We start from the raw sequence: 17,444 nt of genomic DNA, 5'->3' as shown, positions 1-17,444 counted from the left end.
TGATGCATTTTCTTGGTGTATCTGTTTGTAACAGTGCTGAGCTAGTCATAGCTTATCATACTTACTTATCAATGTATTTTTTAAAATTAGTTTAAAAAAATCAAGGTAGGTGCAACAACACAAAAAAAAAATGCTGTATAACTTCCATCAACATGAAGGGAAGAGGAAATATTACCCTAAAAATGAAACCCCACAATACACATACAGACATCGACAGCACTGAAGGATTTGCCTTCACAAGGGCTGTTAAATTTCATTAACTGAGAATTGCTAGACCTTTACAAGATAAAGCAGTACGATCAATTAAATTCCCAATAACTCAGAGCCTGTCTAACCATGTTCCTTATCTGGACAGTCAGGACTTTCTCCCAACTCTTTTCTTTTTGTGTTTAAGGCTAAATTGTGATCTTGCTCATATCATCTTCTTTCCCTGTGACTTCATCGGACAAACATAAGAAGTTTTAGGCATTAACACTAGAGAGTGGAGTTACCCCAACACATGCCAACTCCACTATTTTTACTGCTTTGAACAACAAGCAAACAATGCACTTAGTATTTTAGGAAAAAAAAATTTAAAATAATAAATTCCATTTAGAAAAATAATTGCTTTATTGTTGTCGCGCCTTCCTGATCAGTTGCCCAAGTCCTAAATACCTTTCAGAAAAATAATTTACACGCTGCAGAATAGCTTATCGAGCAATGCAGCACATTTTGTCTTATGGCCATCTTAGTCGTTCCTTGTTACCATGACTGGTGCCTTTGACCAGTGTAAAGTGCTATGCCAGAACCTTCCCAAGCGCTGTTACGGGGCTGCAAGCTCTGCCTGCCCCCGGGCCTGTCTCAGGTTGGAATGGGGATGAAGCTGGTCGATTTGGAGTGGGGTGACTCTCTCCAGGTGTTCAGGCTGTGAGTTGGGCTTCTGTTGTTGGTAAAAGAAGTCTGTCGCCTGCTGTTGCTGTTTGAATCTTCTTTACTCAGCGTTTGCTTTATTTTTTGGCAGCAAGGGAAGCTCTGTATGCAGTCTTGCAGGAGGTGCCCGCTGAAGAACATGTAGATCCATGGGTTACAGCAACTGTTCAGACTGGCCAACAGAGCCGTGACGGTAGTCGCAGTGTTTTCAGAATCTGGGGAGGGGGGAAGAAAGAGGATTAATCATCAAAAGAACATTTGCACTGTTCAGTCAATTGCTTCATTAACTGTTGGATTTGTTTTCCTGAATAATTCTAGTTCTAAAAGTTGAACAGCAGCATGTGAAATGAATAATGAGGACGTAATCAGGAAAGTTCTTATTTATGTAAGGCTGCCATTGAAGTCAACGGGAACTTGTTGAGCAGACTTCAAAAAGCTGTGGCAGAAGTTATGGGGCAATCCATCCAAAATAATGCTTCAGTCCCATTTCCACTGATGTTTATCCATGTGTTGGTAAGCTCATGCTTTAAATACTGAACAGTTTTTATTCAGACTTTTGTTTTAAAAATTGGTGACCCTGGGAGGCAATGGCAACATTCTCACTGATTTCCCACTGCTTTCAACAAAACTGAATTTTGCTGTATACATTTGCATGCTGAAAAGTGTTGAATGCTCAGGTAACTACTGGCTTGTGAATCAAATCTGGATTTCAGAGATTGAACAAATTTTACTTAAGAGAAAAATGGAAGTTAGCACTATGCCATAAGAGAGTTACGGTCTTCTACCTTCAATAACTAGTTAAATTATCAAATACTATAAATATATATTTAATCAATTATTGGTGACCTTTCTTTGTAAATATTGAATCTCCAAAGAAGTATAATTGCTGTGTTACGCAGTTCCGTAGATTTAAAGAATCTCTTCAAACAAACTTACCAAATACCCATCTGTTCAATTAGGTTTGCATGTCTTTTGAAGTAAAAAAAAAAAAAAAAAAATCTATTTGTCTACTGCAAGCCTTTCTTTCTCTGTAGAGATCTGCATTTTAGGCTTGACTTTAGTCCCATATTAGGGGCAATCAGTGCTCTCACTACAGTAAGTGATAATTTGGGGATATTAAAAAAAAAATCAAGAAATTATGAATTCCAACATTTTGATTTGCTGCTTTCTCATTATGAGGAAACAGGGTATATGTTACTCTGTTGCCTGCCATTCCCTATGTAGTAACCTTTAAACTCCCCAATTATTATTTTCAGCCAGATTTAACAGCAGGACAGGTATCTCCAAAACACTAAATTGCCACTGTTTCATGAGAACTGGTGGCTGACTAAAGGAGCTACTCAGAGGTGACTGCCCTATTGAGAGGAAGGGTTCGGGGTGTTCTCAACCCCATTATTAGACAGCAGGGAATGCACATGCAAGGCAGTTACAGGAAAGAAGGCTTAGTAAGTTCCCTGCTCATGTAATTACTCGTGACATATATGTGTCTATGCTTAATAATAACACACAACGTTGCTAAAGTTTGATTAATCGGCAGCTTCAAATGGAAGAAAACGTTGCTGGTTCAAGTTATCGCAGCAAGCATTTCAGTTCCCATCCGCTAATTGTGCTCTGGATGAGAACGCAGCGGCTGCCGCTCCTTTCCGGGGCCCAGCTGCCACCAGCGGCCGCTCCGCTCCGGCGGCTCCCGGGGCAGGTCGAACCGAGCGCCGCTGCCTCCGCGCCGCAGCTCCCCGGGGCCGCCCCGTCCGGGTGTGCGAGCGGTGCCGGCGGGGCGGCCCCGAAGGCGGCGGCGGCGGCCCCGAGGGCTTGCTCACCTCGCCGCACAAAGGCGCCTGCGGGGCGGAGGGCGTTTAGCCGCTCTTCCCCGGGGGAGGGGGAGAGGGTCCCGTTCAGCGAGACGGCGCGGGGAGGGCGCACCCCGGTCCCGCTCTCGCCTTCCGCGCCCCAGCTCCCCCACGCCCGGCTCAGGACTGCGCACCGCCCCGGGGAAGCCGGCGGCGCCCCCGGGGGACCCCAACGCCTGCCAGTGCGGCCGGGGAAAAGCGGCGGCGAGCCCTCCCGGTGCCCGCCGGGGCCTCCCCGTCACCTACCGACCCAGGGGAAGCGCTGGTCCCAGACGGACCACATCTGGATGGTGAAGAAGGGCGCCCAGCAGACGACGTACGCCGAGACGATGACGAAGGTCATCTTGACGGTGCGGATCTTGGCGCGGGAGATGGTCTTGACGCTGCTGACACAGGGGGCGAGCAGCAGCCCCCGCCGCGGGCCGCCGCTGCCGCCGCCCGCCCGCCGCCCGCCGCCCGCCGCCTCCCCCGGGCGCGTCTTGCCCCTGACGTTGCGCCAGATGTGGTAGCAGATGAAGCCGTAGCAGGTGACGAGGATGAGGACGGGCGCGACGAAGATGCCGCCGGTGATCCAAGTGATGTAGGCGCGGGGCCCCCAGGGCATGATGAAGTGCGCCCAGCAGTCGTAGACCTGCGAGCCGCGCTCCACCTCGCTGAGGGAGAAGATGAAGTACTGCGGGGTGCTGAGCAGCAGGCTGAGCGCCCAGGCCGCCGCGATCATCCCGTAGGAGCGCTTCGTGGGCTGCTGCAGGGTCTTCAGCGGGTGGCAGACGGCGATGTAGCGGTCGGCGGTCATGGCCACCAGCATGTACGCCGAGGCGAACATGCCGAAGACCTGCAGGTGCTTGACGACGCGGCAGAGCCCGTCGGGGCCGTGGAAGCGGTGGGTCACCTCCCAGCAGAGCTGGGGCAGCACCTGGAAGAAGGCCACCACCAGGTCGGCCAGGCTGAGGTGGCGGATGAAGAGGTGCATGCGGGACGCCTTGCGGGGCGTGCGCCGCAGGGCCAGCAGCACGCTGCCGTTGCCCACCACCGCCACGGCGAAGGTGACGGCCAGCACGGCGATCTCCAGCTTCGCCAGCTCCTCGTCCCGCCCGAAGGGGTCCCAGCCGCCCAGGCTGCCGTTGGGCGACCCCGACCACTCCTCGGGGCTGGGGCTGGGGCTGCTGCCGCCGCCGCCGCCGCCGCCGCCGCCGCCGCCGCCGGGCTCCGCCGCCCGCCACCGGCTGCCGTTCCCGAGCGAGGGCGCCGCCCGGGGGGAGCCGGCGCCACCGGCGAGGCGCATGGAGGGGGCTGCGCGGCGGGGCCCGGCCCGGCCCGGCCCCCGCACGCCCGCTCGGCCGCCGCCGCTGCCCGCCGCCTTCCCGCTCTCGGCGGCGGGGAGCGCCGGGCCAGGTGCCTTTATCCCCCGCCGCGGGAGGCGAGGCGAGGCGAGGCGAGACGACGGGGGAGCTCCCCTGCCAGTGGCTGCCCAGCGCCTGACGCCAGCCCCCTCCTTCCCCCGGCTGCCGCCGCCGCCGCCCCGTCCGCGCCCCCCGCCCGCCCGCACGCCCGCCCCCGCCGGCGCGGGAGGCTCGTCCCGCCGCGCCCCCGGAGGGGAGCGCCCCGCCGAGGGACCGGGGCCGCCCCGCCCCAAAAAGTGCTGCTCCGAGGAGGAACGGGGTCCGCCACCCCTTCCCTGCCCCCGCGGAGCCCGGCGGGGCGGGGAAGCCACAAGGGGCAGCGGGAAGAGCTGCTCGGGCCGAAACGTTGCGCCCGGCGAGCTCCCTCACGGCCAGTTAAAGCGGCATTTAAAGGTTTAATCGAGACTGAAAATGTTGCCGTCACCATGCAGAGTAGGTGGAGGTCTGTCAGTATCAGTCTGCACGCCCCCGAGTCCGCTTCTACCCAAGGCAAAGGCGCTGGTCGGCAAGAAGTGCTGGTTTGGCTCCAAGAGAGATCGCATCTGGGCCTTTGGCATTTCACAGTCGTGCTGGGATAAAGCCCCGCAAAGTGAATGATTAGAAAAATTAGCACAGAGTTTGAAAGCAACCCGCTAAACCTAATGCTTTTAAAGGTTTCAGGAATTCGTCTAGGACAATAAATGTCATCCAGACGTTAGCATATAGGTCTAAAACACGTTTCTGCAAGTACAATCAAAACCTCATTTCCTAGAGAGTTCCTGCCAGTGGGTCAATTAAATCTCTGTTTTAAACATGTTTGAGCAGAAGAGTTTTCTTCCTCTTGGTAGAGTGGACTTGGTGCAAATTCTGGTCCCATTGTCATGAGTGTGATTTTACACCCTGATTTCACCGGAACTTGAATTTGACTCTTCGTTTAGAAAGTGCTTCCTTCAGTCATGCAAAAATGCTTAAGATGACAACAAAGAAATATTACATTAGATGCCAGTCCTACTTTGTTTTTAATAAAACTCTCTGGGTGTGCTGATACATGATTGCAGTTAAATTTAGTTGCAAAAAATAGGTGGGGTTTTTGCTACTGGTTTTACAGGGAGAAGGAAAAAGGGTGAAGAATTAAAGATTAAATCTTACTTCTTTGATTGAAAAGATGTTTCCAAAAGTTTTGACTCCAGAAGAGTCTTCCAGCTTAAAATACAAGAAGATGATATGCTGCCAAACATGCTAGAATTGTGCAAGGCTTTTTCCCAGGCTTTTTGCCTTTTTCTGGGCTTGTTAGCCTGTGAGAGGGTACATGCACCCACGCCAGCCTGCCGCTACCCTTCCGTTGCTTGGGGGTCAGCGGCAGTAGTTTAGGAAGACACCTGCTCCAACAGTGCAAATGTGGCTGTCTTAGTTTCCAGTAAACTCATTTCTTTAACGGTGCCTTTGTTCCAAAGTCTGAGTTTTATGAACAGTTCAGTGCATTATTCACAGCTGAGTGCCTATTCCATCTTACGCTGTGAACATCACTGAAGGTATTGGTAAGAAATTAAAACTTTGTGGAGTCAAAAACTTTGTAAGTCAAACTCACATTCACACACACACTCACACAGTTTCCCAACTTTCTGCAACAGATCCATAATGTTACCTTAGCTATACATTGTATTAGACCTAGGAAACCATGTGCACCACATAACACATCAGTGTGTGTGACTATACGTTTCAGGTCAAATACAGAGGGAAATTAAAGCCACGTATCACAAATCTCACAATACCGCACAGCTACCAAGGCCTCTTTCACATCCAAAGCATCATACCCTGCCATGAGAAGAATTCTTTGCCTGTCTCTCTGGCATGCTTTACAGGAGCTTAACACTGCGTAAATGAACGGTGTTACTAGGAAACTCTGCTAACAGGTTTTCTGCTGTGCAAACCATGCAAGGATCATAAAGCTCTATTCACTAGTGGGTATGTCATCCATTAATAGAAGCGGTGAAACTTCAGGTGCGACAAAGGCATATTTATAACAGCCAGACAATAAGATAAGGGTGGTTGTGCTAGTTCAGAGTACTGAGAGTTTGTCAAGCCTACATCAGCTCAGAAATACCGCTTTCCAACCCACACTCGATTCCTCTGAACAGTGCTTGTAAGAATGTTTCCAGAGCAAAGGGCTGGAAACTTGCCTCAGCATCATTGCACAAGGCTGCACCTAGTGATTATGTGCAATGTTAAGCAAGAAACTGATACTGGTTTTTGCTGCATTGTACTCCATCAGACAGAAGTAACCTAGGGCTAGTCTTTATGCCTTTTTCTTCCATTCCCAAAATTAGTCAATATTGATGTTTTTATAGATAATATACCTAACCAGGCTGTTGCAAATTTGTTTCTTTCAACAGACCTAGGTAATTCAGTGGAGAATTTTGTTTCTATCTAGTACTTCAAAAATGTCCTCCTGCTCTAGATATTAAGTAAATTCAGGGCTCTTGAGGTTTCTGTAGTAGTTTAATCAGCGTATAGTCTAACCTTGTTTGCTTAATTCTAACAGTATCGGTGTGTAGATAGGGGAAGCCTTAGATAAGATGCTGTTGTTCAGATTAATCAGTATAGTTTTCAGTTTTCCAAGTAGGTGTCCTTTATCAAGCTGAATGAGTAATGCTCTCCTATCTGACCAGACATGGAGAGGGTTCCTCTGCCCACAGAAAGCTGTAACACAGAGAGCAACTTGGGAAAAAGCAGTTAACAGAAAACTTGTAGAATACCCTTCTAAAGAGAAAAATTGTCGCTGGGAAGGCTGCTAGAGAAAATGAACATCTTTGCCCTGTGATTCACCTGCAGCTCAGCGTGGAGCTGAAGTCTCAGTAAAGAAAATTGAGATTGCTGTTACAAGAAGCCTTTATTTGTTCTCGCTAGGCGCACAGCTTTCTATAAAAATGTCTAAGGATGGCAAGGTTTCTAGTGTATTCTCTGCTGGCATACAGGTTTCTGTAAAAGTGCTTAAAGGTTGCCAGATACCTTTCTGTATGTTGAATTCATTGATGACTGACTGGCTTCTGTAAAATACTCAAAAACCTAATTGGAACACGACCTGGTTTGTTGCCAAATGCAGCTGTTTTCCGTTCATCCCTTGCTGTTGTGGTGGTGACTTTTGCTGCCTTTAGACAGTCTTTGTCTCTTCTTCCATGGCTAAAGAAATGCCTTGAGCAAGTCTAAGGCTCAGGATTTTAATCCTGAGAAACGGATGATGATTTGTACTCTGCAAGATAACTTTTCACCAAAAGTAGGGGGCTTTCAGCATAATCTTCTTCAAGAAAACTGGCAGTTTTGAATTGTAGCTTCTCATAGTCAAAACATGATTGTCTGCCAGGTTTTGTAAAGAGCTACCCTAGTCATTAGAGTTGCAAAAAAGCAATATAAGCAAAAAAAGAAGGTCAAGCTTTTTTGTCAAAGAAATTCCTCATGCAGGATGAGGGTTAAAGCAGTGCTAAAAAAAGGAGGCCTGTTTATTTGCAGAGCTCTCTTGTTATATAGCACATAAACCATCTACATAGATACAAACAGCTGTCTCCTGTGAACTGTCTCCAAGTTCAAAGTATCTGTACGGCTCCCTTCCACAGACACTATTTAGTAAGTAAGGCTGAGTTTGAGAGCCCTTCCCAGAGAGCCACAAGACTTAGATACTGCAGATCCCAACCTTTAAAATCACAGCTATAGGAACCAAGTATGGGAGAAAGCCCATGTGCTGAGTGAGGGACTGCTAAAAGCTGGGGACACCAGGTAGGCAAGCAGACGCCCCATCCATTTACCGTCCCTGGGAAGGAAATGTCACCTGAAGGCAGGCAGGAGGACATCTGGGACTCAAAGCAGCCTCCTGAAAAAATGCCTTGTTTACAACCCCTATTGGTCTAGCTTTTTGGCTACCAGGGCAAAACTAAGCAGAGAATTGCCTCCAAACTGCCATCAAAACAGATTACAAGTCTGAATTCAGGGTTCTGATAAGGCTGTAGTACAAGACGAAGAAATGAGTAAGACTGAGAGCAAACTCCCGCTCTGGAAAACACGGAATTAAGAAACCCACCGTAAGAGACAGGCCTCTTCAGGATTAGCCCTCAGGATTCAGTTTGCAAAAGCCCAGTTAATTGTCTGAAAATGTCTAAAAGTGGCCAGGAAACACAGAGCCTTAAGGTTATGCCCCAAGTTTTCCTTTGCTTATTAACTGAAACCACATTCAGATCCAGATTCTAGTATTTGTACACATAGGAAATTGTGTCTGACCATCCGTGTCATACTGCGTTTCGTTCCATGATGGAGGTGGAATATGACATTCAAAGCAGCAACGCAGAGCGGCCTATGCAGCTAAATGTCACCAGAAGAAGCAGCGCGTTGCCCTTCTCCCTTTGCCTCCTTCGTTGCAGCCTTGCTGACCTGGCTGATAGCAATCAGGCCCTTTGGGAGTCAGAGAGTTCAACCATTCCCTTGCAGAAATGTTAACACAGCAGCTTCCCAGCCTGTCCGGATTTCAAGGTAGTGAAGGAAACAGGCATTTGGAGGGACGATAGGCCTTTGCATGTCTATAACCTTGTGGAAGGAACATACCAAAAAAGCACGGTGAAAGCTCCTGCCTTTCCCCATTGCGTCACATTGGTCAAACTTTCAGCACATCCAAGGCACAATCAAATCTGTCTGAGCCAGTTTAACTAGAGCCTCAGCCAGCAACCTCTCATTTAATCTGAAGGATTAAAATCATCGGGGCATAAATCCAGAGATTCATTCAATGCTGTCATTGGCAGAAAAGGAAAAATTTAGAACTGAGCTTCCTCATGTTATATCTACCTTGTGAAATGGTATAACCTCAGACTTTCCAGACCTGAAAGAGACTTAATATACATTTTGCACTTCTACAGATACTGCTTCAGTGTTTTGCTTTAAGCACATAATCAGTAGTTTTATCTCTCAGTTCTCTTATTTCAGAGATGTTAAAGGCTCTCACTGATGTTCTTTAGTAAGCCTTGAGTCAGTTTTTAAATTACTCCTATCTAGAGTTTCGTTCCACAGAACCACAGAATGGTTTGGTTGGAAGGGACCTTTAAAGATCATCTAGTCCAACCCCGCTGCCATGGACAGGGACATCTTTCACTAGATCAGGTTCCTTAAAGCATCTATAACCTACTGACCTACTCTTTCTATCACTGTGTTAACACCTACTTTATGCTTCCTTACGCCTTTTACAAGTTTTGATTCATCTAGGGGCAACTTAATAATGATTTTTGTGAACTTAATAATGATTTTTGTGTTCTCTCCTAGTTAACATACACTAAGCCAAACCAAAGGAAAATATTTTATAAAATTTGGTGGCAAGAGTAATCAGTAAAAACAAAGTGAAATGAACATTTATAGTTATTCGTGTGATTTCTTCTTAGAAAACACTTGACATAGTGAGATGTGACTTTCTTACAAAAATATTTAATACTAGGAAAAGTCCTCTTCAGGCATTTAAAGTAGTAGGAAGGAATACAGTCTATGCATGACATAATTTTTCTGAGGGATTTACCTGAACTTACACTATCAACTGATTCTAGGAAGTGGTCCATTTGTGTAAAAGCTAGTCATTGTACAAAATTGCCTTCTTTATCCCGGAACTATGCCAAGAACAGAAACCATACTGTATTTGAGAATACACTGGCAGAGTGTTACTGCTTCATAATTCTGATTGAAAGACAAAGCCACTTAACATTTACGGAATAAAGGGAATAATGCTTCCGATTATGACAAACTTTATTTTAGTAGGTATCCTTAAGAAACAACATTTTAAAATTAACTGGTTTTGAAACCATGTATATCAGTATTCTCGTGGTGATCATTTGGAAGAGTCTGCCGATATAGAATATTGGTGATCGATGCAGAATACTCATGCAACCATTAATGTAAAGAAAACACCACTCAAATCGTCTGTACTGAAAATATTGCGGCAGCTGCATTCTCACAAGCTTGGTAGTTCAGGGTACTACCATCACAGTCATGTTATCACCACATTACTGAGAAATAGGATCCAGTCTTTCTATCAGACCGGAGGAGGTCCAAATGCCAGCTAGTCTTATGGATGCTTATGGGGCATTCATTGTTCCAGTTTCTACGGGATTATAATCTGTGAGACTGTCCTCTCCGTATAAAGCCCAGTCCTCTCTGGAACAAAGCTGGCTAAGAATGTTTTCGTCAAAATGCTTTTTCATTAGAATGCCAGTTTGTCAAAACTGCAGTTTTTCATAGGCATCTGTATAATGGCTTTGGGAAAAACCTTTTCTTCATTCTAACACGTACTGCTGGTCAAAATTTAAAAGGTTGAGGGAGATGGAAAGAGATATTGATAGGCCCAAGGGTAATTTTTTATCATGTCCATATTGTAGGCGGAGTTTTCTGACGCTACTTTATTGGCATGGTGCTTTGTGTCGCTGCCTGAGGAAACCTCTAGGGAGGAACAGGTTGTGCAGTCCAACTGGCTCAGTAGAGCTCACACTTGATATTGTCCAGGTTTTGCTCATGGTGATCATTTTGCCTCCTAGTGGGTCTCCAAAAGAGAAGGACTCCGATCCATGATTGCCACAGCTCTACACAAAACTTTGTAGGGACTGGCACAGGCTTCTTCAAATCCAAATATAATGTGTAATGTATAAACTGTTCTAGTCCTTGCAGCTGTGTGATAAATTCCTTGAATGGATGAGACCTGGCAATACAGGGTATATTTCATCATCGCCTTGACACACGTGTTTAGGATCCTGAAGGCTGCAGATGTATTGCGCTCTTTAACCTGAGCTGCGGCATGCAGCATGTTCAACATGCGGAAGAAGCAAAGAGCACATTCCCTACCTGCTTCCCGTGTGTCTTCTCTTATCACATCTGCTGTCCCGATCTGAGCCAGCAACAAGCTGGCAATGCAGACAGCACAGACTCTCCTCTGCTCAGGCCTCTCCAGAGATAAAACAAAATAAATAGTGGTATTGAGGAGGGCAGAGAAGGATCAGACATTGAAAGTCAGAGAGAAGAAACTGAAATACAGGGCAGGGAGGTAGATGGATCTTGGAGCAGAGTCTGTAGGGTAACGTGTCAGAATGTGAAAGGAGAATCCAAGCAGGGTGATGAGAGGCAGCCCTGTGTCTCAGGCATGGGCACAGCAGAGATGCCTTGGTGCCTCGACCTTAATTTCTCACACTGATGAAGTAGATTTGGGGGTTGAAGAAGACTGGAAGAAGCAGAGAGGAAAAGAGGGAACGATTAATGGTATTCAGATGGTGCATTGAGTATCTCGGCTGCTGATTTCGTTGGTTTTTTTAAATGCGTGTGGGTGGAGAATGGTACTTAGCAGCCCTAGGTCAAATATGGCAATACTTTTGTGTAGGTATGTAAATTGCTGTAAGTTAAATTGTATCATGGCAAGTACTTAGACGGGGAGAACTTCCTGATGTTAATTACTGCAGTTTCAGGGCCCTTGGAGGTACTCTTGCTTTATACTTTAAACTAGTACAGTTTATCATTTTCACTCCAAACACGTTGTCTACCTGACAGTTTTAAGCAGTCTCTCTTTGCTCTTCCCTTATCATCATATTTAGCAGCTCTATATCATATAACATCTTTCTTGTTCCTTTTATGACCAGAAGAAAATTTGTGTGCTTCTAGGATAAAGAAGGATAATACAGCAATAAATTTTAGCGGATAGGAGGTACTAACAAGCCAACTACCATGGCAAGAAAGGAAAAGCACTCCCATGAGATATAGCCGAGCGATAAGCTAAAGTATATAATTTTATGTCCAGTGAATAAATATTTTCTAATGGTTTCTTGGTAAGTTTTGCCATTACATTGCTCATGCTTAATTTGCCAATAGCAGGATTAGTAAACCATCTGAAATGGCTTGTTTGGACTACAGAAAATAGGTTTTATAATTTTGTTTTTCTGCCAGCTGTACACGGAGGAACACAGGTGATAGCAGTAGTGTAGCTAGATTCAGATCACATACAGGTAGGGCAGAGGAGTAAAGAGAATTTGAAACAGAATTCTGGAGTTAGAAGCCAGCACACGGAGATTTCCTGACATTTTCTTACACTTCTAGGAGGATTTATATATGAACCTTTTCAAAAGAAAAGGAGAAAAAACTTTTAATTGCATTTGTCCAAAACTAAAAACGAAATCTTCCTAGAACTGATCCTTATGGAAGGCTTCCATCAGTCTTTGCTCCCAGTGGCCACTCATGAATGCCTGTATCATTTACTGAAGAGTAAATGGCACTATTTCATACTGATTGTGATTTTCTCTGAATCTTTCCTAACTGGTATGGAAATCACTGTGTTACATATTTCATCTAGGGAAGCCCTGGAAATTATCAGGAGAGTATGTATAAGGAAGACTGTAGTTCGTGTACAAATACAATAGCAATGGCATCCAGAACAAGCCTTCAAACATTGCATTAGTTAATTTCAAGACATTACAAGCACAGGAATGGCAGTAATATATGTGATCTAAAACCACATTTGTGCCCAAGTTCTTAGAGAGGTCAGAGCTTGGATATGCCATATGAAAGAAAATGGTTTAACATTATGGACTTCATGTTTAAATCAGCTGCTGTTGCTTTATTTCAGTCCTTTCTGTCTTCTTCTGTTGCAATAGAGCCTTATATTTTTAACACTTATGCCGCTACTTGTAAGAATCCTGATTTTCTCTACTTCTTTCACCCTGAATAATATGGGTCATCACTATCTTCTTATCTCAAGTGAGTTCAAGGAAATGCTCGTTCCTGTTTTGAACAAGTCAGCATCCTTCATCTGTTTCTGCCACTGTCACCAGCACCACCACCAGTATGAGAGGAGATCCAGTTAAAGAAAGATGATCTGATCTTCCCCAGGAGGCTGAGTCTGTTATTTCGGGGGGCAAGTGTATCCCTACAGCTGCCACAGAACACACCTATTCTCTTGTCTATTGCTAGTAAAGAAATTAAACTATTGAATTAGTACTTTCAGTTAATATTTATAGTGTATTGTATAGTATATTCACACTGATTTGTACTAATGTTACTCACTTATTAATTCCTTGAATTGATTAAGATGAGTAGACTGCCATTTTCAGTTCCTGGACATGGTACAATGTCTTCAGCCCTTGCAAGAATACAGCTCCTGCTGGAGTGTGACTTAGTATAGCGCCCTTTTAATAGAGCCTCCCCTTCTGCTGCTTCACTGTTACCTTGTGCATAACAAATATTTCTGAATTATGGAACTAGCAGGCATCTTACCAGCAGGAATCAGAAGTTTTGTAGAGAAGTGTGCTCTGGCCCACTTGCTAGAAAAACTCCAAACTTTTAGGGTAGCTACAGCAGATAACAATATCGACAACTAGAAAGGATAAGTTGCTTAAAATGGGTTTTCAAGGAATTTAGAACTGTCAAGCTGCCACCTTATGGACTGAAGCAATAAGATAATCATGGCTCAAATTAATTTTGAGTTAGTAAAACAAAAGCACTTAACACAACAAGTAATTAAATCTTTTAAATTTATTTTCTGTTGGCTTAATGATTAGTGAAGGGGCTTTAGAAGATTTTTTTTCAAACTGTGAATTGTTGCAGCTTTCAAGTTCTCAGAAGGAAGCCTTGGATAGCTCTCTGAAATTAGCAGAGCTAAATCTGGCAAACGAAAGAACTAAGAGCTGGTAATGCAAGAGGTGCACATGAATTTACCTGGTAATTGTATAAAAAGGTTTGATCAGTGAACTCACAAGTTATTTGGTATATGCAACAAGTTCTGGAATAAAAAAGGCAAGGGGAGTGTAATCCCAAATCAAGGAAGTCTCCCAGGGCTTCAGTGCTGTCTCAGTCATCAATGAGACCCTAAAATACTAGCTAGAGGTGTGACTGGCAACTCACAGGTATGAATGATGTAAAGAGATTCATCACCAGTGAATGATTCTGGACAAAATACTGGTCACATAGTTTGGATACAAGAAATCCTGGAAAAGACTACCTGAAATACTGAGAAATCTTCTTCATCTCAACTTCTTCCCGTCCTCTAGGACTGGCAACAATCAATTTTAAAACACCACGCAGCTTTTCATGGTCCATCATGCCATCTACTCCTCATCCTCATATGCCATTCGATAGTGTCATCAGAAAGAGCATTCAAGGTTTATAGCATCCTGCCCACATTAGCATCCAAATTGTTTGCAACTTGGGTGTTTTGTACAGCAAATTCACGTTTGTCATGACTACATTGCAAAGTAGAGATTTAGGTCGCTACATCAGCGATGTGCAGCTCTAAAGGGTACTGCTGAAGTGCTGAAAAGGAGTATATAGCAAGTCCACATGTACACTTTGGGAAAATCTCTCTTTAGCAAGGAACTGGGACCTTTTTGTTACAGTATTCTGTGGTTTGGTATCAGACTATGGGCCATTTACTAGGAAATATAAACTCTTGACATTCTCCCAGCTCTACATTTCTATGACCCTGTACTAAAATATTCTGATGCTTGGACATTATACTAACTTGCATTTACATTATTTTTGATTGCTTATTCTATTCCAACTAATTCCAAAAAGTTTTATCTTTGTATTATACTAGGACAGGCTAAGTATTGGGAAGGCAACATTCCATTTTCCCATAAAACTCATTGATATATATACAGACTTGAAAATTTTGCTTTTATGACACATTTTGTTGCTACTTTCCATATCATACTCTTTTGTGATTTGTTTAGAAAAATATATTAGTAGAGGACATTGGCTTCATAAAAATATGTAAGAGATCTTCATTTACAAATTGAATGCAACCTGCAAATAGTAGGTTGTGAATCAGTTACTTTTGGTCTTATACAAGAGGCATATCTTGCTCTTTTTCTGTTTTTTTAAGATAATATCAACTTCTTATGCCAAGAAAATGTGATAAGGAATAGAAAGATTTTTTTAGAAAAGTCTTTAGATTTTAAAAGACTATAGAAACAAAGTTTTTTGCCAAACTCAGAGAGATGAAAGCCAGAGCCCCATTTTCAAAGGCTTTACAAATTTGGAGCAACTACTCAAGTTTAAAGCTCTGAGATCTTGATTACTAATGGAAGATTATTCTGAAGTTACTATACTTTCTGAAGAATCTAGAAGTGTTTGGACTTACTTAAACCAGAATTTTAAGTTTTAATAATTTCCAGCAGAACTGCAAAAGACTGAAATAGGGAAAATGAGAAGCTTAAAGCATCCTAAGAATTTCCTGTCGCAAGGATAAAGGCAGTGTAACCATTAACTTGAGGTAAAATTACAAGTCTGGTGAATATATAGTAACAAACTGCATATTCATGAGCTTCCCATGGAGGTACTGAACTAATGAAAGAAGGGAAAAAAGGACAAAAAGGGACTTTTTAAAATCAAGCCAAGCTATAAGATCAATATAAGCTTTCAATTCCCAAAATACTGTGAGAAGAAAAGGTATAGAAACTCCAGAGCTAAAAAAGTGATTCTTCATTACGCCTTCGCTTCTTTTCTCAACCTGTTTCTACAAGGAAGGCAGGAAAAGAAGAGAGGACAACTACAGACCATCAAGATGAGCCAAATACCTAAGCTGGCACTATTTCTTCAGCTCAGAGGTATCAGTTAGACTGCAACATCCCAGATGAGTTTGCCAAAACACAGTACAGCAATTAGGTTAAAGAACTCCCTTTAATAACTGTAGTATGATGTAAAAGATGCCACTTTAATTTAAGCATGAATAGCAATGCCCATTAACAAAATTATATTTTGAAAGCTGACATGAACTAACCTCAGCAGAAATTCTTAGCAACTATTAATTTGCTGTATAAGCTCTTCGAATGTCTCCATTGGAGCAACTGCCTTACACAGTTCCATAGATGCTTTGGAGAACACTGGTTATAACTACCAAAGTGAGAGACATGTGCCTGAATAAACATTCAGAGAGGTCATTAAGATTTCGTCTGCTCTTTCTTGCTTCTCTGGATGCTGCTGCTGCATGTGTGTTGAATAGAATTACTCTGCACTGCATTAACACATCCCCGCTTGCCTGGCAGCCTTAATACAATTCCTATTGAAATCAGCAGAGAAGAACTCCAGATAAATTCAGAACGTGCAGTAAGGACTGGTTTAGTCTTCATAAATTTTAGCTTCTTTGATTGTGCTGTAGATGTTCTTTTAAGATGACAGATAGCCAAATTAGTATTGGCTTGTAGATTAATTAAGCAATACAGTCCTTCACAGCATTATTATGCACTTTTCTTTTATGCAGTTCAGTTCATCAGTATGCAAGAAGTTTGATTTTGAAGCGCATCGTGCAAAAACATTGCCTGATTGCTCTGCATGAAGAGGAAAATTCTCTCTTAGGTGTCCGTTACCAGGTTCACTTAGTAACAAAAGCATTTTTCTGAAAGGATTTGGTTTATCTGCAGAATGAGGCTATTTCTTTTGTAGTAAGAATAAACATAGATAAAAATTATATTGGACCACACAGGTTCCTTTAGACTTTCTGGAACCAAACAATAAGACATTCCCCAAGGAACTGTCATGCATATTGCACATTGCAGTGAAACAAGCAGATCCGCAGGGCAATAGGAAGAAACAGAATGGGATTTAATATAAGTTAAAGTCTTGGTGGTTTTGTTTCACTTCCTAGAATGTGAATTGAATTTTTTGTAAAAGTGCATTGGGATCTATGGATACACAGCAAGCATTTGCATAATAGGTGATTGCACAAGATACAAAGCGAGGCAGACTGAGCCATCCCATGTATGTGCTATCTAACATTTGCTAAGGAACATTGCAGATTTGCTTGTGATACAGTGACCACATCCAAATGTTTTCTATGAGAACTCTTGAGGAAATTAATTTCCTCAAACAAAATTAATAAATGTGTACAACCATTCCAAAAAATGCATGCAGCATTTTCCCTTTGTTTCTCTTGCATAGATTTCCTATCTTTCTGGGTTTGTAAAAAAACATACAAGGACTTGGAGCAATTTGTACGTGCATTGCAGATGCCACAGAAGCAGCCTCCCTGTGTGCTTGCATTTTGCAAAGGTGTATGTAGAATAGACTCAAGAGTTTTGAATTGTTATCTGTTGTTCATCATTTGTGCCCGGATTCAAGAAGGCAGTGGGACAGGTGTCTAAATGCTCCTGTAGAACAGAGATGCTTTCCCAAGTTAGGAACTCTGATAACCAACCCCTACATAAATGCTGTTTATTTTCTAAACTGACACCATGCAGTAGATAAGGAGCATTGTAGAGATGAAATGCACTTACAGAGATGTGAACTATTTGCCAGAATGACACATGCCTAGCAT

The 17,444-nt window shown here is 43.6% G+C and overlaps 1 protein-coding gene across 1 annotated transcript; it reads right to left on the bottom strand.

The window, feature by feature from the left end:
• Window positions 1-685: 685 nt before the first annotated feature.
• AVPR1A (arginine vasopressin receptor 1A) lies at window positions 686-4,041 on the bottom strand. The gene is made up of 2 exons (XM_050906042.1): window positions 3,003-4,041; window positions 686-1,124 (listed from the first exon to the last, which is right to left on the bottom strand). The coding sequence occupies exons 1-2, from the start codon at window positions 4,039-4,041 to the stop codon at window positions 841-843; spliced, it is 1,323 nt and encodes a 440-aa protein (XP_050761999.1). The 3' UTR covers window positions 686-840.
• Between the last annotated feature and the right edge of the window lie 13,403 nt (window positions 4,042-17,444).

The sequence above is a fragment of the Gymnogyps californianus genome, chromosome 1, assembly GCF_018139145.2.
Source record: "Gymnogyps californianus isolate 813 chromosome 1, ASM1813914v2, whole genome shotgun sequence".
NCBI lineage: Eukaryota > Metazoa > Chordata > Aves > Accipitriformes > Cathartidae > Gymnogyps > Gymnogyps californianus.
The sequence above is the reverse complement of the archived record's forward strand: the minus strand, read 5'-3'. Positions and strand labels throughout refer to the sequence as shown.